The 27,684-nt window shown below is 38.8% G+C and overlaps 1 protein-coding gene across 1 annotated transcript in view; it reads left to right on the top strand.

Moving 5' to 3' along the window:
* The window catches only part of LOC135222636 (nucleolar pre-ribosomal-associated protein 1-like), a 307,212-nt gene that overhangs the window by 203,345 nt on the left and 76,183 nt on the right, over nt 1–27,684 (top strand). Inside the window, exons 8-11 of the mRNA XM_064260767.1 lie at nt 467–683; nt 18,760–18,887; nt 19,263–19,463; nt 23,239–23,459. Coding sequence (XP_064116837.1) covers nt 467–683; nt 18,760–18,887; nt 19,263–19,463; nt 23,239–23,459 — 767 coding nt within the window. The remainder of the gene's footprint in view (nt 1–466; nt 684–18,759; nt 18,888–19,262; nt 19,464–23,238; nt 23,460–27,684) is intronic.

The raw sequence follows: 27,684 nt of genomic DNA, 5'->3' as shown, positions 1-27,684 counted from the left end.
ATTATTATTATTATTATTATTATCCATTTTTTCCCTTTCTTTCTCTTCAACTCTGGTATCCCATGGTATTGCGACATCAATGAGTGGTACTTTCTTAATTTTGTCAATCAACGTCATGTCTGGTCTATTTGCACATATCACCCTATCTGATCTGATACCATAGTCCCAGAGGATCTTTGCCTGATCGTTTTCTATCACTCCTTCAGGTTGGTGTTCGTACCACTTATTACTGCAAGGTAGCTGGTATTTCTTGTACAGGCTCCAGAGGAGGGCTTTTGCTACTGAATCATGCCTCTTTTTGTACTGGTTCTGTGCAAGTGCCAGACATTCGCTTGCTGTGTATTATTATTATCATTATTATTATTATTATTGTTATTGTTATTGTTATTGTTATTATTATTATTATTATTATTATAATACCCCTACAATGCCATCACTATTAGAACCATCATTCATTCTCTTTCAGGTTCTACGGCATGGTTTGATTGATGTGAAAGCTGGGCCAGTGATGATCAATTCCCTTGTCATTTTAATTAGGGCTATGTATATCAATTTATATCAAGTTGATGTAATGGAGAGCCACAATGATTTATCCTTGTACACCATCTATCAGATGATCATATCCCACACCCAGTATCTTCCATTAATGTTCCAGAGGGAGGCTGAGTGGGATAAATTGAAAGGTAAGGGATCATATGTTTTTTTTAAAAGAAACCTTTATTACATAACAGGACAATGTTATTTCAATAATTGAACTAATGATTTTATACTACAGTAATTTAGAATTATCTGACTTTGAAAGTTATTCATGCATTGGAAGGTGTCTTATTACTGTAAAATGTGATTGCTTTTGTCCATTATAATTCATTATTATTATTTGGTCTCTGGCAACTCAGAAACACACAAGGCTTCAGGGAATAAATGCAGAAATAATTTTCTTGTGTCATGTATCAGAAGGAGAGCAAGTTTTTATTATCAGTCTTTATGGACTCCTTGCTCTTACAAGTTTTCCTGCCCTTGAGGCATCAACCTGCATGTATCTTATACTATATTGTCATTCTTTTTCAAGTAAATAAGACCTCATTATCTCAGAGTTTGGAATATTTCAGAATGATAGTTGTTGTCTAACATAATCCCTTTTTTTATAGTGTAGCTGCTGTTTGTCTTCAAAGAAGTTACACCCTCATGTTCCCCCCCAGGGTCCATAAGACAGACTAGCCAATTACTAAGAATTATTTTATTGTTTGTCTTGGACAGGAGGTCTCTATCTCCTGTCATACAGCAACTGTCTCAGCTTTCTCTACAACCCTCATGTACAGATGTAACAACAGCACATATGTTGACCATCTTCCTCATTACACTCTGATCTGCCTTCACTAATCCCCAGGCTTTGCTCCAGAAATAGTGTTTGACTGCATTTGTATCACCACTCAAGTTAAGTACAGTGGACCCCCTGTATTTGCCAAGGGGGATGCGTACCAGCACCCCCCGGGAATAGCTGAAATCCGCCAAGTTTCAGTTAATGGCACCAATAACCAGTTTATGGCGCCTCTGTTAGGTATGTTATGGCACTATAGCTCTATTATCGGCACCATAACCAAACTTGGCCCGTTATGGTCCCATAAATCACCAATTTTATAGTGCTAGACAAGCGCCATAAAACCGGATCACTATTGACCGAGTCTGTTGATAACCGGGGACTGCCGTATACTGATTTATTATGCATTTTATTGGCATATTTTAAGCTTTTAGCGTCTTAGTTTTAGATGTCAGAATCTTAGACTAGGCTATGGTAGTGACTGCTAACATAGCTTAGGCTTATTGCCAGAATCAAAACTAATATTACAAGGGGTATATGTATGCTATAATTTTAATACACGTATATGCAATAAAAAATGGGGTCAAACATTACATGGAGTCAAATATTACACAAGTGTACATATACGAGTAGTCAGGAAATTACAGACAGTCCCCGGGTTACGATGGGTTCGGCTTACGACGTTCCAAGGTTTCAACGCTTTTCAATTATATTTGTCAGAAATTATTTCCAGGTTTACAACACTGTCGTTCCAGGGTTACGGCGCCTACAACGCTGATCTGGCAGAAGAAATGTGACACCAAAAATGCAAAATAATCAATATTTAAAGTCTTTTTTATGAAAAATGCAATAATAAAGCAGTTTATATAGTATTTAATGCACCCAAAGCATTAAAAGTAAGGTTTTCTCAGGATTTTTGACGATGTTCCGGCTTACGACAATTTTCGGCTTATGTGACCCAGGGACTGCCTGTAATATGAAAATACAGTAATTAGTGAATTTTTCACTGTGAAAAATACAGTGAATAGGCAGATTTTCTGTGGATAGTGGGTAGATATGATCTGTATAGAAACCTGTAAATAGCCAAGTCTGCGAATCTTGAGAACGCAAATGCAGGGGTTCCACTGTATGTTCTTGGTTTTAAGAAACTTCCAGCGTACTAGTATAGGTTATGATATGGAGGAGGTGGCGCCTAGCATGAAATTTGGGCAAGGCTGTCACTTAAGGGTCCAAAGCTGTTGAGTAACCACGTCCAGTGGGTGCTTTATCCTTTAAAAAGGAAGGATAAGTGTTGTTCATTCCATCTCCTTCAGCAATTTCTCAGTGCCCATTGAAGGAGGGACTAAGTCCTGACATTCTACTTGTTCAACTTCAATTATGGTTTTCCTTTCATTGATAAGGTATTTACCTTCAGCAGAGAAGATAAATATTGAGGCATCATGCCAAGGGTTTATCAATATTATCGGGGCAGTTTCTGGAGCCCTTAGTATCCTTTGGTTTGGAGTTGAATATTGTTGCTACCAGTCGGAGCTCTAAACCCACACTCTGCCTGGGTAGGCTGTGCAGCCACTTGATTCTTTTGTTTAAAGGCTGAGAATTTCTTTCATCATATATCTAATTCAGTGTCCAGGACTGACCTAAATTCCTGTTTGGAATCATGGATAATGTCTCTTGATATATTGATGTGCAGCAGCAAGGGCATCCTTGATACTGTTCATAATTTCCTTGCAGAAGGCTTGTTTCATTTGATTGTGCTCAGGCAACTGTATTGTGACTGCCTGGCAACAAAAGATGCAGACACTTTAGACAGGGTCAGGTGGACCCTGTTAGGATTCCCTTCATTATCTGATTGCCGAGGTATCTCTTTCATGTACAGTGGACGGTAGATTCTGGTTAGAGAGGGATGGGAATATAGTACTTTGCCGGAGTTTTGTCAGAAAAATGTAATCTCCTCCCTCTGTACCCTTACTGTAACCTAGGACCCAGCAAGACAGCTTAAAAAGAGCTGTTTCATTCTTAAAATTTGTTACCAGTAGCATGTTACAAATTTCACACATCTGGTGGCCAACCATATTTCCCTTTATTCCTACAAGGGCTATGTTCATGGCAGATGGTATGGGCCGTACCCACTGGTGAAAAGCGGACCAAACAATTTTCTGCAGCACATGTAGTCAGTAGGTCTTGCATAATAACAGCCCTGTAGTGATATAAGGAAAAAGTATTTATTTAAAACTACTAGGTACTAACCATCTGTAATCAGTGTATGAACAATATATTCAAGATGCTACAGGCTACGTTGGTCACAAGTGTGTAGTTATAGTAGTACAGTCATACCCCTGCGTACAAAAAATCCAGGTTACAAAGGTAAAGACAAACCTTTTTTTGCTTCTATGTATAAAAATAATTCAGGTTGCGAGAGGGTGTATGTACTGTAAAGTCCGAGATTCGCCCGGGCCGCCGAGAACAATTTTGAAACCCGTGCGCCGCCAACTGAGTAGACTCACCATCATCCTCCCGCTCTCCCATTGGTTCCTGATGCTAGTCACTGCTGTGAGATCCTGCTTTCCTATTGGTCAGCATCTGTCCCATTATGCATCTACGTAAAGGCATTCCTCGACCATTTCATTTCGGTAGTGTTATCGTACACAACTAGAATTTGTTTGTTCACACAGATTTTGTTTGTTAACGTAAATTCATGTTAGTTATTTCGCTTTCGTTGTACTGTAAATTACTTTATCGTGTTGTGTGTGAACTTAATTACTTACGTTATTAGCCATGGGTCCCAAGAATGTTGCTGAAGTTCACGGAAAGAAGAGGATGCTTTCTATGGAGACGGAAGATGGAGATAATTAAGAAGTATGGAGCTGGCATGCGGTTGAGTGTGATCGCTAAGGAATACGGTGGAAATCCATTGACGATAGGCACCATCCTTAAGCAGAGAAGTGTAGTGTTAATGTTTTCTGCCATTTTTTAATGTGTTTCCTAAAGTTAAGTGTTCATGTTTTCTGCCATTTGTCCTCCTCCTCTGTCGCCACTTTCGGACATCGCCTCACTCGAAAGGTAAGGTTCCACATTTCACTACATACGTACGTACATGTACACACAGTATTTCTTGTACCCTGTACACTCATACACTTTATTTACAGGTACAGTCATGGTTAGGTTAGGTATTGAGTGGTCCAAATTGTTGTATTTCATTGTTTATTGGTCAATTGAGCTTTATCATAAAATTTACTGTGGTGTTTTTGTAGGGCTTGGAACGAATTAGGCAATTTACATGCAAAACGTAGTTCTAGATACATAAAAATCAGGTTACGAAGGCCGCTTCACAATGGATTAATTTCGTAACCTGAGGCACTACCGTATAATGTTATGCTAGTGGTTGTCCATAAGGTAGTATTATTTTATAGATACTACCGTAATTTTGTCTTAAATATATTTCTCACAAATGTTAGATGTGTTAATTACTATTTGTTCCGATACGAATACAAACCATTGGTCCTTTACAATAGGAAGGTAACTAGCAGCAGCTGGAACGGTCGTAAGCTTCGAAGAAGGGAGTTTGGTAGTTAACTGCTTGTCTGACAGTGCGTGCTGGGAGGTGAAGAACCACTTTGCTTTCGGCCGCCGACGGAGACAGACGTGTTGTTCGCTCTCTGCCCGCTTTCGTCGTACGCTTTGTATCTTCAAACTTGGTTTGCTTTGTGTGTGTTTGATAAAATACTGTAAGTACGTGTGCTTTGTATTTTATTATTATTTCATTATTACGCATTCTCGTGAGCTCGAGACGTCCCCAAGCCCCCCCATCAGCCGCAGAGTTTGCCCTGGTGTGGAGGGCCGTAAGTATGGGGCCTTCCGCTCTTTTTCAGAGGTTGATCCTCATGAATTATGTGCTCGATGCTGAGGGCGCGAATGCTCTCGGGCCGAGCCTTGCGTTGTGTGTAATATTGGTCGGAGGAGCAGTGGGTGCTCCACGAGGAGAGGAGGAAGCGACGTAAGCCTGCCAGGGAGTCTTTCAGAGGGTTCTCCGGCGACGCCCTTGGTCACAGAAAACGTTGTCTTCCTTCCTGCCGCCATCCCAGCGCTCGCATATGGCTCCTTCCCCTTCGGGGGAGGTTTCTCGTTCCTTCTCTCCTTCTCTTCGCCCGATCCGTCGAGCGGAGAGGAGGGGACGGGATGCCCCGAAATCCAATTGTACACGGGGTCTTCCGTTCGTTGGGGGACTAGGCTACAGGCTTCTGTTACCGTGCGGTAAACAGAAAGATGATAGAGTTTATTGAGATATCTCTGTCTGAAAATTCTCGCAATGTCCAAGGCGATGCAGTAGAGATGGTTATTCAAGTATGCGAGAATCCCAGCCAACCAGAGTCCTAAGTCTGTGATTGCCGGGCAGAGATACGGTTCGGTAGTCAATCATTGTAGAGGAGAGAGACATAAACTGACAGTGCTATCTCGGAGAGCCAGCTGGTACTGGGCTGCGGCAAGGCAGCCCATACACCGCTAGCTCTCGCTCACTCGTCATCCTGAGTTGCCAGATAATCCATTCCAAGAAGGAATGCGTTCGGCTAGAACCATCGAGCATTTGCATTTAAACGAAACGGATTTCGGTGAATACAAACGCTGAGGAGGGGTTGTTGTAACAATACCATAAGTATCTCAAAATCGAAACTGGTAACTCCTGGGAGGTTGCAGGCAGTCCCGAGTTGCAGTTCAATAAAGAAGATACTATGTATTCGTCTCGGTCACAATCCGTAGAGTTAACTACGGTATGTGCCTACACCTCGGACAATTCAACTGATTAACAGAATCATGTCGCGAGGGCAATATACGTAGTATATTTGTAGGTTCCTGTACATAGACCTCCATCCTAAATTCTTTTCCATTCGAGGAACGAGAATAAGGACTGGAAGCCGACACCCTTCATTCTCTAATGAAGAGAGTGAAGGGGAAGTTTTCCTCGAAGGAAGACTTCAATGGTGATAACAGGATACCGAAGACGATAGTTCAAGCCAAACTGGATGTTCCCACCCGTTCTTCTCTATCCTGTGAGATATTCTTCCTTCAGCAGCAGTGCTTCTCTCGAATGTTAGAAATTCGAGCATTCAGCGAGATTCCCAATTATCATAATAACAATTATCTGGGATTCTCGTCTAGCCCACTCTGGACCGTGGTTTCGCCCAAGTGTTTGCAGATTGTAGAAAACCAGAACACTCGGAGAATGTTAGAAATTCCGGAGAATTCTAAGCACTCGGCGAAACCCCCACCGAATTCATCAGACGATCATCAGGTGGTGGTCCTCCCAATTCCCGTAGAAATCGAGGATGGGGCAAGATCCTTCCTCAACGATGGGGACTTACGTCCGGTAGTACCCGAAGGTCCCCCCAGGAACGCAGTCCCCAACATGGAATCCTACGGAGAAAATACTGCAGGACCCCTCCCCTTTCCTTCGTAGCCATAGGGAGAGAGGGAATGGGGGAGGAAGATTGGATACTCGCTCGCCTTCCCAGCGGAACTAGCAGTTGGAGAAGCGAGTACGAGCAGCCATCACCGTGCGGTGATGGCCGCTCAGTCCAGGAAAACGTTACCGTCAGGAGAAAACGTTTTCCCAAAGAGGGTTACGAACTCGTACTGTAGGCTAAGCGTCTGCCGCCACCGTGACCGTCATCTGGGTGGGGCTGAGTGAGCACCTGACAGGAGAGAGCCGATACCGTCCTCCGACGCATCCCAGTCCTCGTCGAGGCCGAAACCTCCCAAGAGGACCAAAGGGGGAGCGCACCCTGTTCTCTTGAGTGTGTGGTCCAGACATTACTCCTTTTGGCTTATGAGATGTCTCACCAAAATTAAACACTTTATTAGACTCTGTCCTAGTATACCTCATTCTCATCAATTCTTCCTGACTCAAATCCATGACAATGCGTGCTAGTCACAATTCCCCGCAAACTGTCGATTTACAGTGTCTAAAATTGCATCAACCACCTCCCATGACTCATGACTCTTCCTCTATTTTATTAACTTCTACATAAACTTCTGTCCCAGTTTCTGTTTTCTGCTTATTTTCTTCTTATTTTGTTTCAATTTTCTTCCTATTATGAAAATTCTGAGTACAATCCCTAGCCCAATAACATCCCGAGCTGCATATTGCACATACTGTTACTTTCCCTTCTTTGTTTATAGGATTTCTTCCACCCCGATATTTCTGGTTTTCCCCTCCCTCTCCCAGAACTCGCATTGCCTTCTGAACCCCAACCATTCCTGTTCCTCTTTAGTCCCTAATCCCTCAAATAGTCTTTTCATTGTTTGCGACCCTTTTTCGTACTCTAACTTTTCTTGCCCACAAGCCGATAATAACATTTGTTTTTGATTTTCTGTGAAATTTGCTTGCTCCAATACTTGATAACCCTTGACTTCCCTTCAAGCGTGCTTTTCCCCATTGCTCTGTCACACTTGGATGCTGCCTTCTCGTACCTAGTTTCTTATTCTACTGTAATTCTCCATTACCGTGTCTTTTAGATAGGCTTTACCTAGTTTGTCTAGGATTATCTTTGGACCCTCTGTACTTGTAAGTTTATCTCTATCGAATCCTTCTGCTAGTTCTCGGGCTTTCCCTTTTAAGCTCATTCTTATCTTTATCCCCGGGTATTTTGTATCTTCTCCAAACAACAATAGCCAATCTTTGACTTGACCTTTCCATTCTTTGTACTCTTCTTGTATCCCGCTAAGTCTCGGACATTCCCTTCTCCATCTAGTCTCCCTTTGTTCACTGTCGGATCCAGGCACCTTTGATCAACCACACACTGCTACCAGTTTGAATTTTAACCTAGCTCTCTCCTACCAACCAAACAGCACACGCACATGTCCTCCTTCTCCCTGTGTTATTGTTTACATCCAACAGACACCGCCATCTTGTCATTTATGACGTCACAATACAACTTAAATACATGAATAGACACCTTCTAGAATCAACCATATGCTGTCCTTACATAGGTCATCCACCATATTTTGATAATGCAGAAAATAACAATAACAATAAAAATGAATTAACCCTTAAACGCCGACTGGACGTATTTTACGTCGACATTTTTTGTCTCGGGTGCCGACTGGACGTATTTTACGTCGACATACAAAAGTTTTTTTAAAAATTCGCGGAAAAATATTTTTAGGCCTACCAGCCGAAAACTCTTGAATCACGCGCCTTGGGGGATGCTCAGAGTTCACGGATCAAGGTGTTGTTTTGTTTACAATCATTACGCAAGCGCGAATTTCTTTCTTGCCGCACTAAAAAGTATCTGTGACACATCTCGGAAATTATTTCGTCACTTTGACATAATTTTTTTACCATTTTAAATTAGCCGTTACATGGAGTATTATATATGAAAATGTGCGCATTTTTATGTAGAATACAACATTAAAATACTCATGATTGTAGCTTTTATCAGTTTTGAGATATTCTCATATAAATAACGATAAGTGCCAAAATTTCAACCTTCGGTCAACTTTGACTCTACCGAAATTGTCGAAAAATGCAATTATAAGCTAAAACTCTTATATTTTAGTAATATTCAATCATTTACCTTAATTTTGCAACTAATTGGAAGTCTCTAGCACAATATTTCGATTTATGGTGAATTTATGAAAAAACTTTTTCCTTACGTCCGCGCAGTAACTCTTCCAAAAAAAATCATACATGCGATTGTGGTAATGTTTGCACAATTTTAAATTAGCTGTTACATAAAGTTTTATATATGAAAATGTGCGCAATTTCATGCACAATACAACTAAAAACAACCCATGGTTGTAGCTTTTATCAATTTTGAAATATTTTCATATAAAAAATGTTAAGTGACAAATTTTCTACCTTCGGTCAACTTTGACTCTACCGAAATGGTCAAAAATCGCTATTGTAAGCTAAAACTCTTATATTCTAGTAATATTCAAGCATTTACCTTCATTTTACAACAAATTGGAAGTCTCTAGCACAATATTTTGATTTATGGTGAATTTATGAAAAAAATAACATTTTCTTTACGTCCGCTCGGTAACTCTTCCGAAAAAATCATATGTGCGATTGTGGTAATGTTTGCACCATTTTAAATTAGTCGTTACATAATGTTTTTTATATGAAAATGTGTGCAATTTCATGTAGAATACAACAAAAAATAGTTGAAGGTTGTAGCTTTTCTCATTTTGAAATATTTGCATATAAATCACGATAAATAGAAAAAAATCACGTTCGGTCAAATTTGACTCTACCGAAATGGTCGAAAAACGCAATTGTAAGATAAAACTCTTACAGTCTAGTAATATTCAGTCATTTATCTTCATCGTGAAACAAATTCGAAGTCTCTAGCACAATATTTTAATTTATGGTGAATTTAAAAAAAAAACTTTCCTTCGGGGATTTGTGGCGGATTCTCCGCCACAAATCTCCAAAATGCGTGAGTCCCATTCTCGGAATATTTGCTCCGTTTCATATTAGGCATTTCATAGAGTTTTATATATGAAAATGTGCGCAATTTCATGTAGAATAAAACGAAAAATATTTAAAAGTTGTAGCTTTTCTTATTTCCGAAATAATTGCATATAAAAAAATATATATAAAAAAAATTTGACATTCGGTCAACTTTAACTCGTCAGATATGGTCAAAAAACTGCATTTGTAAGCTAATATTCTTACAGTATAGTAATATTCAATCATTTGTCTTCATTTTGAAAGAAATTGGAAGTCTCTAGGACAATATTTAGATTTATGGTGAATTTTTGAAAAAAATATTTGTTTACGTACGAGCGTTACGAATTCATGCTTTATTTTGTGATAATATTTTCTCTGTGTTGCTTTTATCGTTTTACAATTTGTTATATACCAAAATGATCGCAATTTAGTGTACATTACAACGAAAAAAAAGTAACTTGTTACCTTTAACCGTTTTGCGCACAGCGCGATTTGAATACAATTATATATGAAATTTCGTTTTTGCGCTATCATATATCGCATTATTTATATATGATAATGATAATTTTTTTCATTTCTGATGGTTGCATACTAAACTTCAGGCAATGACAAAAAAAGGAGCCAAAAATGATCTCTTAATCTTGAAAACTAAGCGCGCTGTGATTTTTTGAAAAAAATATTTTTTCCGCTTCTGCGCTCACTCTGAAACGTCTCCGGCACACGGGAGACATTTTTTTTTTTACCGCTTCGGCGTTTAAGGGTTAATTGACTAAACTAATATATAATATATAATCAGTGGATTCCCCCTCTTCCCCACATTGGTGTAAATTCTGAAGTGGAGTTAGCTCTAGGTCAGACTCAGACGTGCCTTTGAACCCTTCGGATGTATTGTTCCAGCCTCTTAAGTTGCATTATCAGGAGACGTCTAAACCCACGGTTGCTGTGGAGTTTGATTCAGTGTCGGTTTTAGAATTTTGGGAGGAGGTGCCTTCTTGTTTGAAGGTTTCCTTTCCCTTTGTGTTGAAACCGGGTCATTCTTTCAGTAGTGGTGATGCAGACGATCATTCCCTTAATTTGCCAGAGTATAATGCTAATTTCTTGGGTCTGTCTCAAGGGTATAGATTATTGGTAAGACAGTGCTTTCATCTAGGGTTTCCCAATATAATGGACCATGTTCTGAGAAATTTCCCTGAATTTACCAATGATGCATTTCTTGATTATCAGAGCGGTACTGATTCAATCTATTTTCTCTCCGTCAAAAAGATGGCTTCTTCTTCTTCCCCTCAGTCCTCTTCTGCTATCTCCAATCCTATTCCAACTTTACATCCCAATCTCCCTCTAAGTTCTCTCATATTTCCATTTCGGCCGCTTCTTCGGTGTAGGTTTCAGAGGTTTCCCTTACACATCTATCAAGTTTTCCTGTGGCTGGTTCCTTTGCTACGGGTCAAGCAGTTGCACAGACTTCAGCCTGTTCCCAGGCTGTGGCAGAAGCTTCCGCAAGGCCACTTCTGAGCCAGTTAACAAATGTAGGTTGTAAGATTCTGACTGCTAAGTGTGCGGGGTCAGTTTTAGGGGACACGTTTGCTCCATCGCCAAATGTTTTGGCAAAAGGTATTCAGCTTGCGGCTGTTACAGCAGTTTCCGCAGATTGTAGTTTGTCGTTGTGTGCACCTTTAAGTATTGGTATGTCCAGCCTGCCTTCCACCTATTCAACCTCTGTAGTTGGTGCTCTGTTGGTGGCACTGAGTGTGGCTTTGTCACGTTTTCATTCTCCTTTGACTTCTTTCTCAGCTTTCTCTGAAATTCTGGCTTTTCAGTTGTCTAAAGCGGATGATGCTGGTTCGGGTTTGGTTTCGGGTCTTCCGGGGTTAAGTACTCCCTCTACTTTTACGGGTGTTTTGATGGCTACAGGTCATCATCCGAGTGGGACACTGTTTCAACAGAGAACAGTTGGTTCAGGTATAGTGGCTTTGCCGCTCGTAGGTCCGAATTCTGGGTATTGCGTCTCACAGTCGGTGTATGAGAGGGGGAGAGGTTTGGCTCAGCCAGGTGTGGCTCGGGTACTAGTTGCACAATCAAATCCCAGTGGTGGAAGGGTGGCGCACCTGGGCATTTGCAGCTCTGGTGCTACAGTCACAAGTGTACTTGGATTAGGTTCTGCACACCCATTTGTGGGGAGTGCGTCGGAGACGGGTGTTTCTTCTTTGCATTTTGCCGATGATGGTTCTGCGCAACCTTTGGAGGTTGGCCATTGTAGGTGCCATTACGTTAGGTAAGGTATCGAGGTACATACGGAGGTGTTGCCAACTGTTCACAGGTAACTGATACAGTTTACCTATAGCATTGGTAACTCACTCACTCCACTGGCTGCGGGCCTCCATGGCTCTTTGCCACTATTACAAGAAGCTTCCAACAACCACGGTCCTGTGCAACATCCCACCAATCCCCAGGACCATCCACTCCAAGCTTTGTCATGTCCTTTTTAATTTTATCAGACCATCTCATGCGGGGTCTTCCTGGAGGTCGTCTGCCCTCTGGTTGTCCTCGAGTAATCTGGCTTATCAGTCTATCTTGATGAGTCCTGGCCACATGCCCTGCCCACCTCAGTCTTTGAGCCATAATTGTGCCTGTTATCAGGGGTACTTCTGTCATTTCCCTTAGTTCATTATTCAAGATTCTGTTCTCAAACACTTCCAACCTTTGTTCCAGATCCTTTGTCAGCCTACAGGTTTTGCAACCATACGTTAACACAGGTCTAATAATGGGTGTATAGGCCTTCACCTTTGTTCTCCTTGATAAGATACTACTATTGAGCACTTTGGCTAAAGCCCAACTACATCTGGCTGCTGCTGCTGCTGCTATTCTTAATTTTACCTCTTCCTCTACTTTATTTTCAGCTGTAACTGTTGATCCAAGGTATTTGAAGTTCTCAACCGCTTCCAACTCCATATTTCCACACCTGATGTTACCAAGTGTCCTCTCCTGCCTTGAAACCTTCAAGATTTTGGTTTTAGCGTCATTTATTTCCAGGCCAACTTGATTTGCAGCTTTTCTAAAAATGCTTATTTTCTATCAATTTCCTGGATGTTTTCACCACAAAAGTCAACATCATCTGCATAAGCTAATCTGTCACACACAGCCTTCCCAAGATGTATTACATTACCCTGTGGTGTTTGTCTCATGATCCATTCCAGCACTAGGTTAAAGAGAATCGTAGACAGTGTTCATCCCTTCTTTAAACCGTTGTCAACTTCAAAAAGACCTGTTACTTCCCCTCCAATCCATACTCTGCCTCTCATATTTTTGTAACACATTTTTATTAGGCGTATAAGCTTCCCTGGTATCCTGAATTTTCTCAGTATCCTCCATAATGCCTCTCGTTGTATACTGTCATATGCCTGCTTAAAATCTATAAAGGCGTGCCAAGAGTCTTTATCGTATTCCCAGGATCTGCCTTATAATAAATATTTGGTCTATGGTTGATCTAGATGCTCTAAACCTTGTTTGGTAATCCCCTACTATGGTCTCACTGTGTCTCTTCAGTCTATTACAGTAGTACCTCGAGATACGAAAGGCTCTACTTACGAAAAACTCGAGATACGAAAGCCAATGCGAAAAATTTTACTGCTCTACATACGAAAAGTTTTAAAGATACGAAAGGTTGTTGCTGTAAAGTCCCGAGATTCGCCCGGACCACCGAGAACAATTTTAAAACTCCCGCGCCGCCAACTGAGTAAACTCGCCACCATCCTCCCGCTCTCCCATTGGTTCCTGATGCTAGTCACCCCATAAGGTCCTGCTCTCCTATTGGTCAGCATCTACCCCTTGTGCTTTAAGTATTCTATTGGTAAAAGGTTGCTGTAAATTGAAAAACTTATTCATGCAATACATTTAATAAAAAAAAAAACATTAGGTAAAGATAGAATAAAGAATAGAAATGAATGGTTATCATACTGTTTGGTAGTTTCAGTAGTTGAAGAGAGATAATGAAAATTTATGGCTTACTGTGTAAAAGTGATTGCTTGGCGATCGTTCGATACTAGTTAGTGATGGATGTAAACAGACGTTTGGAAGCTTTTTTTGTTTTTGTTTGTTTATTATAGTTAATGGTTACTTAACCCTCTTACGCCGAAGCGGTAAAAAAAAAATTGTCTCCCGTGTGCCGGAGGTGTTTCAGAGTGAGCGCAGAAGCGAAAAAAATATTTTTTTCAAAAAATCACAGCGCGTTTAGTTTTCAAGATTAAGAGTTCATTTTTGGCTCCTTTTTTTGTCATTGGCTGAAGTTTAGTATGCAACCATCAGAAATGAAAAAAATATCATTATCATATATAAATAATGCGATATATGATAGCGCAAAAACGAAATTTCATATATAATTGTATTCAAATCGCGCTGTGCGCAAAACGGTTATAGGGAACAAGTTACTTGTTTTTTCGTTGTAATGTACACTAAATTTCAATCATTTTGGTATATAACACATTGTAAAACGATAAAAGCAACACAGAGAAAATATTATCACAAAATAATGCATGAATTCGTAACGCGCGGACGTAAACAAATATTTTTTTCAAAAATTCACCATAAATCTAAATATTGTCCTAGAGACTTTCAATTTCTTTCAAAATGAAGACAAATGATCGAATATTACTATACTGTAAGAGTACTAGCTTACAATTGCATTTTTCGACCATATCTGACGAGTTAAAGTTGACCGAATGTCAAATTTTTTTATATATATTTTTTATATGCAATTATTTCGGAAATAAGAAAAGCTACAACCTTTAAATATTTTTTGTTTTATTCTACATGAAATTGCGCACATTTTCATATATAAAACTCTATGAAATGCCTAATATGAAACGGAGCAAATATTCCGAGAATGGTACGTATGCATTTCAGAGATTTGTGGCGGAGAATCAGCGCGCGGAGGGAAGGAAAGATTTTTTTTTAAATTCACCATAAATCTAAATATTTTGCTAGAGACTTCGAATTTGTTTCAAGAAGAAGATAAATGACTGAATATTACTAGACTGTAAGAGTTTTAGCTTACAATTGCGTTTTTCGACCATTTCGGTAGAGTCAAATTTGACCGAACGTGGTTTTTTTTTCTATTTATCGTGATTTATATGCAAATATTTCAAAAATGAGAAAAGCTACAACCTTCAATTATTTTTTGTTGTATTCTACATGAAATTGCACACATTTTCATATATAAAACTTTATGTAACGGCTAATTTAAAATGGTGCAAACATTACCACAATCGCTCGTATGATTTTTTCGGAAGTTACCGCGCGGACGTAAGGAAAATGTTATTTTTTTCATAAATTCACCATAAATCGAAATATTGTGCTAGAGACTTCCAATTTGTTGCAAAATGAAGGTAAATAATTGAATATTACTAGAATATAAGCGTTTTAGCTTACAATTGCGTTTTTCGACCATTTCGGTAGAGTCAAAGTTGACCGAAGGTTGAAATTTTGGCAATTATCGTTATTTATATGAAAATATCTCAAAACTGATAAAAGCTACAATCATGAGTATTTTATTGTTGTATTCTACATAAAAATGCACACATTTTCATATATAATACTTCATGTAACAGCTAATTTACAATGGTACAAAAATTATGTCAAAGTGACGAAATAATTTCAGAGATGTGTCACAGATACTTTTTAGTGCGGCAAGAAAGAAATTCGCGCTTGCGCGCCTGCGTAACGATTGTAAACAAAACAAAACCTTGATCCGTGAACTCCCAGCATCCCCCAAGGCGTGTGATTCAAAAGTTTTAGGCTGGTAGGCCTATAAGTATTTTTCCACGAATTTAAAAAAAAATTTTGTAAGTCGACGTAAAATACGTCCAGTCGGCACCTGAGAGACAAAAAATGTCGACGTAAAATACGTCCAGTCGGCGTAAGAGGGTTAATAATTATTTGAAATGAGTACATGCAATACATTTAATAAAACAATTGTGAATTAGATATCAGAAAATATAAAATAAATCAGTCTGCCAACAAATATGTATTTTTTAGAATTCTTCTTCTGTTTTATTATTACGTTACGTATTACGTATGTTTCATTACAGCTGTCAGTAACTCGGTATCTCCATTAGGTAAAGATAGAATAAAGAATAGAAATGAATGGTTATTATACTGTTTGGTGGTTTCATTAGTTGAAGAGAGATATTAATGACAATTTTTGGCTTACTGTGTGCTAGGAAAAATGATTGCTTGGCGCTCGTTCGATACTCGTAAGAATGTAAACAATCGATTGGAAGGTTTGTTTTTTCTTTGTTTGTGTATTATAGTTAATGATTAATTAATAATTATTTGAAATGAGTACATACTGATTATTTATACATTTTATTGGCATATTCTAAGCTTTTAGCTCTTAGGTTTAGATGTCAGAATCATAGACTAGGCTACAGTAGCAACCTCTAACATAGGCTAGGCTTATTGCTAATGGACATATGCTAAAGTCCTAATATATGCAGTAAAAATGGGGTTGAACATTACATGCAGTTGAATATTACTCAAGTATGTACAGTATTTTGCCTTTTTGGAGACATATTTCTTCCGTCGTAACCCTAGAACATGTGTTTTAGGCCTGGAAATATAATTTACTGGGGTGTTTTTGGAGGGCTTGGAACGGATTAGCCATTTTACATGTAAAATGTGTTCCAAGATACGGAAAACTCATAATACAAAGGCCGTCTCGGAACGGATTAATTTCGTATAGGTACCACTGTATTTAATAATTTAGCTACAGTCTTATATCCAACAGTTAAGAGACAAATGCCTCTATAATTCCCACATTCCGTTCTATCCTATCACCTTTCTTGTGAATTGGCACAAACAGTCCCTCCTCCTATTCTTCAGGCATTTCTTCCCTTCTCCAAATTCCAATCACAATTTTTGCCATTGCTTCTTGTAGTTGTCTTCCTCCATACTTCAGTACTTCTGCACTAATCTCATCAAGGCCAACAGACTTCTTATTCTTTAGGTGATTTATTATTTCTAGAATTTCTTCTGTGGTTGTATCCTCTTCATCCTCTCCCAATATAATTTCTCCATTCTCCCCAGGCTGTTTGGGAGGTGCTGTTCTGTTTAACAGGGTTCTAAAATGTTCTACCCATCTCTCTTCAATTTCCTCTCTATCTACTAAAAGATCGCCATATCTACTGCGCACCGCACCATTCCTAGCATGGCCTGGTATCCTTTCGTGATTTTATTTATACCATAGAACTCGGCCCTCACATTTCCCTGCCTGCTGTTGCTCTCAACCTCTTCCAACTCTCTATCAATTAGCATTCTTTTCTTCCTTCTGTTAGTGCTCATTTCATGCCTCAATTCTTGCCTCTGTATATATCCTTCTCCTCTCTGCATTTCTCCTATTCTCTATCCATTGTAATCTTGTTTCTCCTCTTCTTTGGGCTGCCTCTCTGCATTCCTCATCAAACCATTGCCCTTCCCTCCGTTGCCTCGCCCTGCCAACAGTTCTCTCTGCTGCTTCCAACACTAGAGGTTTTACTTGGTTACAACTTACATTATCATCCACCTCTAATGCTGGAAATCTGATCTCTACTTCAACCTAATATTGCAATCTTGTTTCCTCTTCCTTCAGTTTCTCAGTATCTATCTTAGATGTTTGCCCTCCATTCTTTCTCTTTATTGTCAATTTTATATGTATTTTTGCTGCCACCATGTAGTGATCTGAATCACACTCCGCTCCCTGGTATGCTCTCACATCCATTAGTGCTGATCTAAATTTCCTTTTGACTGAAATGTGATCACTTTGATTGGTTGTATTTCCATAAGGTTTGGAAACACTGTCAGTTAGTTACTCAATTGATGGGTAAGTTTTGTGAGGATGTAGTTTGGGCTGGTCAGTGACCAGGGCTAATTCAGGTGTTCAGGTAAGAATTACAATATTAGTTGTATTATGAAAACTTCATTGTATTGAAGAAGGCCACTTGATCAGCATTTTTATATTTGGTATACATGTATATTGAAATGTAGCAAAGCATCATACCACAAATGGTCAGTAGTGACCTACTAGGGGGTAAACTGTTCTAAAACACATATTTCACATAGATTTCATCCTCCAGATATCATGGATTAGATTTGGCATCTGTGAATAATGCTAGAAGAAACTGAAGGATATGGTCAAGATGAGTTGTTATTAGAATGAAAGAAATGTACAGTATGTATGTGTGTATGGTTTGTCTTGAGATAGGGAAAATGAAGAACAAGAGCTAGGGAAAAGGAAGAAGAACAAGAGCATATGAAGATTATACAGTGAATGATTAAATATGAGAGAATGGTACAGAATATAAAGTCAGAGTTAAAAGTGCAGCAACAGAAAAAAAAGATATTTAAAAGCCTCAAGCATAATAACAGAAATAAATACAAGACTTAGAAATAGCATATATGTAGTTAAAAGTTTTCTTAGATACATCTTTTAGGTTATTAATATCATAAAAAGGTGAACATAACAAAAAGAACTGCAACTAGTACTGAGAAAAATAAGAGAAATGGCAAGGCTAGTAGTATGGGAGAGGACCAAGTTATGGAAATGTTGATGTATGGTGCTTGGGAAACGTAGAATTTTGTGGAATGAAGGAATCAAAGAGAAATATTTGAAGAGAGCTGAAAACTTTAAGAATCTAGAGGAAGGGACAAAAAAGTTTGTAAAGCGTTGTAATGGGAAAAATTAAAGCAATTTGAATGAAATAGAGGAATTCATATGAAACAAATAAATAGGAAACAGTTTAGGAATAGATAGAAAAGTCAGTGTGAATTTTAATTTGTATTGCTGAGGTGTATGCTTTGAGGAAGAATGAGGAATGACAGCTAGATGGGAAAGAATTGACGATGCTCAAGTGGATATTTAGCATCATGAAGTCAGTAAACATTAGTTTATGCTATTTGTGCTTTTTATCTAAATAAGTTATTGTAGATAACATCCTATTAACCTGTACCACTCTTCTTCCAGAAAGTATTGTTGAGTTGCAGCAAACAATTATTGATCATAATAAAAGCATATGTCTGGAAGAGCATGTTCCAGTGCTCTTAGGTGCCTATGGAGCCTCTATGTCTGCAGTGGACCAGAAAATTTTAAGGGTAATTTGGTTATTAAGTTCTTTTAATTTTTTCTGGTTGAGTTCATTACCAATTCATTTCAGTTGTTCATCAAAGAATGCTGCTGTTCTTTAATTGCTTATATTCATTATGCTAAGGAATTTTGTAAAAATAAAGTTTTTTCATTAGAATAAATACATTATCCATTTACCCAGATTGTTAGTAGCCTTTAGAAAATTCCAGCTTTCAGTGTAGTACAGTAAAAAATAATATTCCCATACAAACCTACCCTTCTTACAAGGAACAGAAATATTAAAGATTTTGTTGTAAAATAGTAACTGAAACTAGGAATCATTGTTTTCCAAAAAATTTAGTAAATCTGTGCAGATGGCTTATTTTTTTCTGACTCCTCTGCAGTTACTACACATCTACGAAGAAATAGGTGCCATGAATAGATACAACCCACTTCTATGGGGAGATGCAGCTGTTGCTCACTTTGGGTTATTCACTTCTACAAAAACTTATGAAGAACCAAAGAGCAACCAAATTATAGGCCTGTTGAAGGGTGACAAGATGTTTAAGACCTGTTGTTCATTTGATGTCAATCTACCCTTAGAGGTATGTATTTATTTTGTTTGTATATATTTTATTCACCTCATTGAGTCTTTAGTTTTATGTTTTGATCTCCATTATTATCTATGGTGTAGCAATAAGGGTCATTGGTGTAGCAATAAGTCATTGGCATCTCAGGTTGTTATAAAAAGCTTTTTTTTCCATTACAATATTTTTTAATTGAGATTTGGATATGTTAACTCATGCAAATTCAAACTTACATATATTACAAAAATACATCTGAGCAAGGAACTTTTCATATCAATCAACTTATTATGAATGTTTGTGCTGTTGTCATTTTAAAAAATGTGTACTTACAGCTTATGTCATATGCTAGAAACAGGCCATTAACCCTTAAATGCCTATTGGATGTATTTTACATCGACTAAAATTGTCTGTCGGGTGCTTAATTGACGTAAAATATGTCGACTCTAAAAAGTGTTTTTTAATATTCGCGGAAAAATAGTTATAGGCCTACATGGCAAAAAATTTTGAATTGCACCTTGAGGGATGTGGGAGTTCGGGAGTTCATGGATCAAGCTGTTGTTTTGTTTACAAGCGTTACCCAGGCGCGCATTCGCGAATTGCTTTCTTCTCGCACCAGCAAGCATCAGCGATGCGTCGTCTGAGAGCAATCTCTTGCTGCATTCGTGTTTTGCCGAACTTTTGCGACTGTTTAAGTATTTGTGGTGGTACAAGATGTACGTAGAGATGTCCCAACATTGTCTAGAGCGCAAAAGGCCTGTCGGTAGGGATCGCGATGTTTTGGACTTAGATGCTGGAGAGGGACCAAGCACCCAAGATGACCCAGCTACTTAACGGCGTGTTGTTCGGCCTCGTGTGGCCGAAAGTGTCCAAGGACCACATCGTGTGCCTTTTACGACCCCTAGGAAGCATTGGGGTGTCCTGAGGGGCGTCGTAGACATTTGGGAGGCCTCCAACAAAAGGACATTGATGAGTACTTGTTGGAGCTCGATCAAGAGCAGGTCGCAAGTCCTCATTTTGATGGCAGTTGGTCATCTAGTGACGAGGACATCACTCCCGATGTACTAAGTGATGATGAATATTTGCCCCCAATGTCTGTACGGGAGTCACAGGCTGAAACTGAGTTAGAATTTAGTGGTTTTAGTGCATATGAGGGGGATTCTGAGGAGGAGGAGGAGGAGTTGTTGAGTTTTGTTGTTGAGGATGAAACAGAGAGCGAGGGACCTGGCCTCAAGGAAGATATCCTAGCGGAGTACGTATTCTTTTATCAAGGTTCTTTATCTTCCGCCTAACACCACCCCTCTCCTCCAGCCCATGGACCAGCAAGAGATGTTTCGACATCACCGATACCACAAGCTTCACCTTGTGTGAATTTTGGAAGGAGCATTTTGATGTCGGGATATGCATCCAACTCATCGATCAAGCTTGGCAGGAGGTTTCGAGGTGAACCTTGAATTCCTTGTGGGGGAAACTCTGGCCTGATGCTTTATCCGCCTGAGACTTTGAGGGATTCAACTTGGGCAAAGCTGATGAAGATTCAGAAACAGTTGACAATCCTGAAACTGTTTCGCAACCAGATCTTGATGAGATCGTTCACTCGGCTAGTCCATGGGGCTGGTCGTCGACGAGGACGACATCAATGACCTTCTCGAGGAGCACCAAGAGGAGCTTAAGACGGATGACCTGAAAGAGTTGGAGGCCATACAACATAACGTCATTCAAGAAGAGTTCTCTAGCAGCAGCGAGGAGGAGGAGGAGGACCCTATGACAACGGCAGAAATTAAGGATGCTCTAGCTGCTTTTCATAAAGTGCAATCATTTGTAGAAAAAAGACACCCCGAAAAGGCTTACATAGGTTGTATGCTTGCGCAGTTCGATGATGTTTGCCTGAGTCATTTCAGGAACAATTTGAAAAGTAGGCAGAAGCAATCTTCCTTGGATAGTTACTTTTTAAAGAGGCCTTTAGTAGTAAGCAAACAGGAAGGTCCAAGTGATACGGCAACAAATAAAGAAATTTAATTTTTAAGTTTTTTGTAAAGTTAAGTGTTAATGTTTTCTGCCATTCTGCTATTTTTTAATGTGTTTCGTAAAGTTAAGTGTTCATGTTTTCTGCCATTTGTCCTCCTCTGTTGCCACTTGCTGACATCACCTTATTCGAAAGGTAAGGTTCCACATTTTACTACATATGTGTGTACATGTAGGTACAGTATTTCTTGTACCCTGTACACTAATACACTTTATTTACAGGTACAATAAAGGTTAGGTTAGGTATTGAATGGTCCAAATTGTTGTATTTCATCGTTTATTGGTCAGTTTAGCTTTAGTATAACATTTACTGTGGTGTTTTTGTAGGGCTTGGAACGAATTAGGCAATTTACATGTAAAATGTAGTTCTAGATACAAAAAAAATCAGGTTTCGAAGGCCGCTTCAGAACGGATTAATTTCATATCCTGAGGCACTACTGTACTTATAGTCTTACCTTTAGTTGGTAGCTTCAAGATTTTCCATTGCCAGTAAGGAGGGATTCTCCATTTTTTTGGAATCCCTTCTATCTATATAGATGTTCTGGATGAGTGTGGTTTTCCTTCATGCCTTTGGTTTGGAGTTGGTTTACCAAGTTAACAGGTACATTGTATGAATGACCTTGGCTTTTCATTTGGTATGTAGTAGTGTTTACACTTGTTGCTCCCTCAGACATCTTTATTGACTGCTTATGGTGAGCATTTCCCATCCTGATTTATTACAGGTAAGAGATTCACATGTATTATCTCTTTTAAGCATCGTTAGAAGATGCAGGTTATTTACCCTACTGTCTCAGCCTCTGAGTATATGAGAATAATATACTGCAAGCTATACCAGGTCAAAAGTCTTGGACAGTATTTTTATGGCAGGATGTTGACTTTGTTTTTTACATAAATTAAATACATTTTGTTTCTCTGTTCTTCCCCAATTTTGTTCTGCATTGCTTTCCTTTATCTTCTATTAATTAGTACTTTTGTAATCTTATGTTCTGGATATTTTTTACTTTAATTCTGGATGTGTTAATCACTTCTTTGTGGAAGAAAAGATAAACTTTTACAATGTAAGAGCATGGCTAGACTGTTTAAAGATGATGGATCTGTAATGGAAGTTGTATCTGGCCTTCAAAAGTGGAAGCATATCTAAGAGGCATCAGTGTAGATTATGTGGTGGTGGTGGTGGTGGTGGAGGCAAGACATACATACACATGGTTCTCAGATTTCTTTGATATTTGGTCAGTCTGGGATGTTTTCAGAATGCCACTGTCATTGATAAGCTTTATTTAAAGACCATTTTACCCACACTTTTACAATTAGTATCACACGTTTGTCAGAGGAAGAGACTTGGCACTGTTAGTGTAATATTGACTTTTCTCATGAGTTCTGTATTATGTTCTCATAGGTACAGCTTTAATTTCAGTCCATATACTGACACTTGGGAATTAATGGTGATTTATTGATGTGTTTTGCATTTGAATGAAAATTATTTGTTAGTGTTAAAAATATTCAAGGTTTTAGGTTGCATGTTTGCAAAAACTAATGTATTGTAATTGTTTTTTTGTTCAGCCTACTGTCCAGGTAATGAAGTAGTCAGCATTCATGTGCTAGTCTTTGTTACCTGCTTTATTTCTATTGGTGTCAATAAGCAAAGCACAGCATATGTAAAACACTTGCTTAAATATATTGTGAATTACTATTGAAATGTAAAATTTGTTTCTAGAACCAGTTATTTTTAGCATTTTTTATTTATTTGTTACAATTGCATTTATTTTCTTAGCCAGGTGATGTGTATGGAGATGACAGGACTATATATGACATGCGTTTCCTTTTGCCTCTGATGCTGCATTTGTCTGAAGATGAGAACTTGTTGGAAATTGATTTTGCTGAAAGTGGTGCAGTTGCTGTAGGATTCACATGTCTCTCCTCACACCAAAAAGATATATGGGCTGCTGGTGCCACCATTTTGAAGCGTGTTGTCGATAAAATGAACAAATCTAGGTAATGTTGCTTGGCATGAAAGTTTCAAGTTACTTTATTAAATTAAGAATATGACAGTGTTTTGTATGAAATTTTTTTACAAAAACTGTTTGCAGAATGCCAACTGAATGTGCTCATACAAAGTTCAGGTCCATTATTTACATGTCATTACAGTACATACAGGCAGTCAGTCCCCGGTTATCAGGGGCATTCCTTGATGATACACGAAAATCACTGATAACCGAAAATCTGCGATTTTCAGCCCTTATCGACACCAATAACCAGTTAATGGCACCTCTGTTAGGTTTGTATTGGCGCCCATAACTGGACATCACAGAATTTCGGCGCTAGACAAGCCCCATCAACCGGATTGCCAGTACTGGGATGCCTGTACTATGGTTACAGTAACAATTGTTTGACCTCCAGCTTGAAGTAACATTTGTCAGACCAACTTTTGTGTTACCGTAGAGGGTAGGGATAGTACCATTAGGTACCTCTCATGCAATGCACTTTAAACATTCAGTGTTCAGTAGGTCCTTTAGCCCCTAGCTGCAACCCTTTTCATTCCCGTTACTGCACCTCCATTCATATTCTCTTTCTTCCATCTTGCCATCCACCCTCTCCTAACAGTCGCTTGAAAGTGCAACTGGGAACTTTTCCTCCTGTCACACCTTTCAAACCATTCTACTACTTTGAATTTTCCTTTCATTGTTGAGTAACCTCATAGGTTCCAGCACTTAGTTTTTGGTCTAAATTCTATATTTTATTCTATTCTAACTTTCTTGTGCTTTTAGCATCACAGGTAAATACTTCCACTTTGCTGTACAGAGAGACCCTTTCATCCCTTCAATTTTTGTTTCATTATCTGTCTTGAATCTACCCATGTCAATATTAGGTGTGATGTATTTGATTCATGCGACTTGCTGTATGCACTGGGTTTGTTTAAAAAATTTTATTGTGCATTTTTCCATTTATATAGTTCCTGTAATGGTTAAGATATTGAAAATCTCAGCAGTTTATGATTCAACAAATCAGAAATCAAGAACAAGGGTCTCCCAAGTTGTTCTTTTTCTTACCATTTTCACTAATTAGTTTGGTAAAATGTACTGTTTGTGTATTAACAAATGAAATATTCCACATGAACATTCAGGTGTTTCATCGAGATAAAATAAATATTTCTATCAGAATTTACACGGCAATATAAGAATTCTTGATGCCATCCTTTAGTTGAAATTTCCACTACATACTGCAAGTAACGGTTAGGTTTAGTGGAAACCACAATATCCATTTTATGTTACTTTTTACCATCTTGCCAAATCACTTTATGGCACTTGGTAAAATCAAAATGCAAGGAAAAGAATATTTTGTAACTGTATATGATTAATTGTTTTGTGTTATGAAAACATTGCTTTCATGACCAAAAAATATAATTTTTCATGCAAATGTCAGTTTTAATAAAAACAGGTAACTTGGCTATAGAATCAAGTCATTATCATTACTGAATGAGTTGTTTCTCTACATTATTAGTAATTGAAGTTAGGGTTTTATTTTTAACTATAATTAGATCATTCAATCATATTATGGGTCTAAATTGATAGTGGTATTATTGTTAGCTATTCTGTTACATTAAGGTTATATCAAGTGGAATATAAAATATCAAGAAAAGTAAAAAAAAAAAAAAAAAAAAGTGGATTATAGTATAGTACTATCAAGAAAAGTAAAACTTACAAGAGGAATAAATAAGGAATTAAAAAAAGTTGAAAGTAAAGTATCATGAAAAGTAGAAAGTATAAGAGAAAGAAATTAGGAAGTGTATAAGATTTATTAAAGAACATATTATTAAGTATTTAACCAAACCACTGAATCGAAATAAAGTTGGATTAACAATTTAATCATCATACCCACAGAAGATAGAAAGCAGCCAAGTTAGTGCCAAATACATGCAAACCAGTATTTAACACCAAGATTTGGTTTAGCATAATTGAGATCTGGACCTTCCTGCAGCTTCCACTTACCATGCCTTCTGATATCAAAAGTGTGTCAGACAGCAAAGTTTGATGAAGCTTTTAATGATAAATAAGCCTTTCAGTGCTTTTTGCCCGCATAGCTAAAGAATAGCATTGTATTTCATATGATTTATTGTACTTGTGATAATGTAGCGATTATAAAAGAACATATATACAGTATAGTGCACAATGTTTTTAGTGGGTAGATGGAAGAGAAGTCATTTGCACTCTGCAAAAAGAATTTTGACCAGTCAGAAGGATTATTACATCCCAAACATGAGAAACTGTGTTAGAAGTCATTTGACCCTTCATTTAGCTGTGCCTAGTGTTTTATCACCCGAATGGCTTTTGTAATCCCATCATTGCAGGATTCTTAACAATGACAACAATTGCTAATGGCTAATACTTGAAGAATCAGCAGTCTGCATCATATATCTCTTATAACATATATGAGCAACAGTTATTTACTTGTATTAACATTTGATGTATCGACCCTTCTGCAACATTACTAATAACCAGTTTCCTGTCACTCATGGTGCAGGTTACCCAGGAGATACCAGCTTGTTGTAATCTTTTAGATAATCTTTCCATCACTTCAGTCAAACAGTGGCTGTTCCAACAATTATATAGGTTCTTGCATGCTTTGTTATGAATTATAGCAGAATTGTTATTATATTTTTTGAGAAGAAGATCCTCTCTCAAGCAAACTTCATTGAACAGTATGGCTGTGTGGATGCTTTTTAGTTTGTATTGTACTTTCTCAGTCTCTCACTTGCTCAGTCTCTCGAATTAGTTTCTTTGTAGCAGTTGGTAAATCAGACAGAAAGGGTGCTGCCATTCTTCCATCGGTATGACTATGACTTCATTCTCCAAGAGGATTGCCATTCACCGAGTTGGCAACAACAACCATCATTGCCTCCAGTATAAGGAGGCCCTCACCATCCTCTGGTGGAAACCATCACTAAATATAACCCAGGAGGCTTCTCTCTTCCATCGTCAGGAGAACAGCAAGGCATACCCTTGGAATAGCGATTCAGCTGCCCTCTACTTTAGGCAGCATGCCTTATGACCAAAACTCCCGAGACCTGGTGCCAACCAATCAGTGACTATGTCAGTTAGCTAGACTCTCCCAGACCAGATGATTCATTCCACTCCAGTGGAAGGAGGGCCCCCCAGGATTCAACAACCAATGAAAAATTGCCATAAATTTATGTAAGTCCACTTGTAGATATAAATATGGCATAGGTGTACCCCTGCCTCATTCACCTTTTGAGTATGGTAGAAAGCTCTACCGAAACATCAAGGAATACACATATTTTGGACAGCGTATGTATAATTTACCTTTTGCTACAAAGAAACTCATTTTAGTGGCTGAGAAGCTACAATACAAACTAAATGACATCCAGACGGCCATACCATTATTATTACTGTATTATTATTATTATTCATCTGGGAGAGTCTGGCTGAACAACGTAGTCACTGATTGGTTGGCGCCAGGTCCTGGTAGTTGTGTTCATACGGTGTAGTTGAATTGCTATCCCAGGGGCCCATCCAGGTGGAAGGGAGAAGAAGGGTCCCAGGGGTTATATTTAGTGATGGTTTCCATCAGAGGATGGTAAGGTCCTCCTTATGGTAGAGGCGGTGATGGTCATTGTCGCCATCTAGGGTTTTTGCTCTTCATACAATCTGCCAGCTTTTGGGTGCACTACTGTATTCCCTCATGTAGTTTTGGTATACCCCCCTTCATGTAGGTGAACAGCATGTCGGCTGGGAGGACTGGAAGCAAGCGTGTTGCGTCGCCCCCGCCTCCTGGGAAGAGATTGTGTAAGGAGCCAGTGCTGTCTTCTCCTTCTCCCCCATTTCCATCTCATCAGCATATCAAGCGCTGGAAGGCTAAGGACTTTGCTCTTTCTTCGTCTGCAAGTTAAGAGCAGCACGCCCATGTTCCTGCGAGTGTTGGTGTTTCTGAGAGTGTTAGTGTTTCTTCCCCTTTGCGATCTACAGTGGCTGCTTCATCCCCTGCGTCGAGTCATGAGTGCGTTGCAACCTTCCACATTCATGCACAAGTTGCAAATGCTTCTGCTTCTTCTCCAGGGCCTATTTGTCGCCGTAAGGATCTCAAGGCGCCTGTCAAGAGGTCGAAGGTTGTGAGCGCGGAGTTAGTGCAGCCTGAGTGTTTGCGTGCCCCTCTCCCTAGTTCTTCCCCGGGTTTGACTCCAAGGGATTCTCGTTCTATTTTG

This window comes from Macrobrachium nipponense, chromosome 8 (assembly GCF_015104395.2).
Source record: "Macrobrachium nipponense isolate FS-2020 chromosome 8, ASM1510439v2, whole genome shotgun sequence".
NCBI lineage: Eukaryota > Metazoa > Arthropoda > Malacostraca > Decapoda > Palaemonidae > Macrobrachium > Macrobrachium nipponense.
This window is presented reverse-complemented; position numbering and strand designations above follow the sequence as displayed.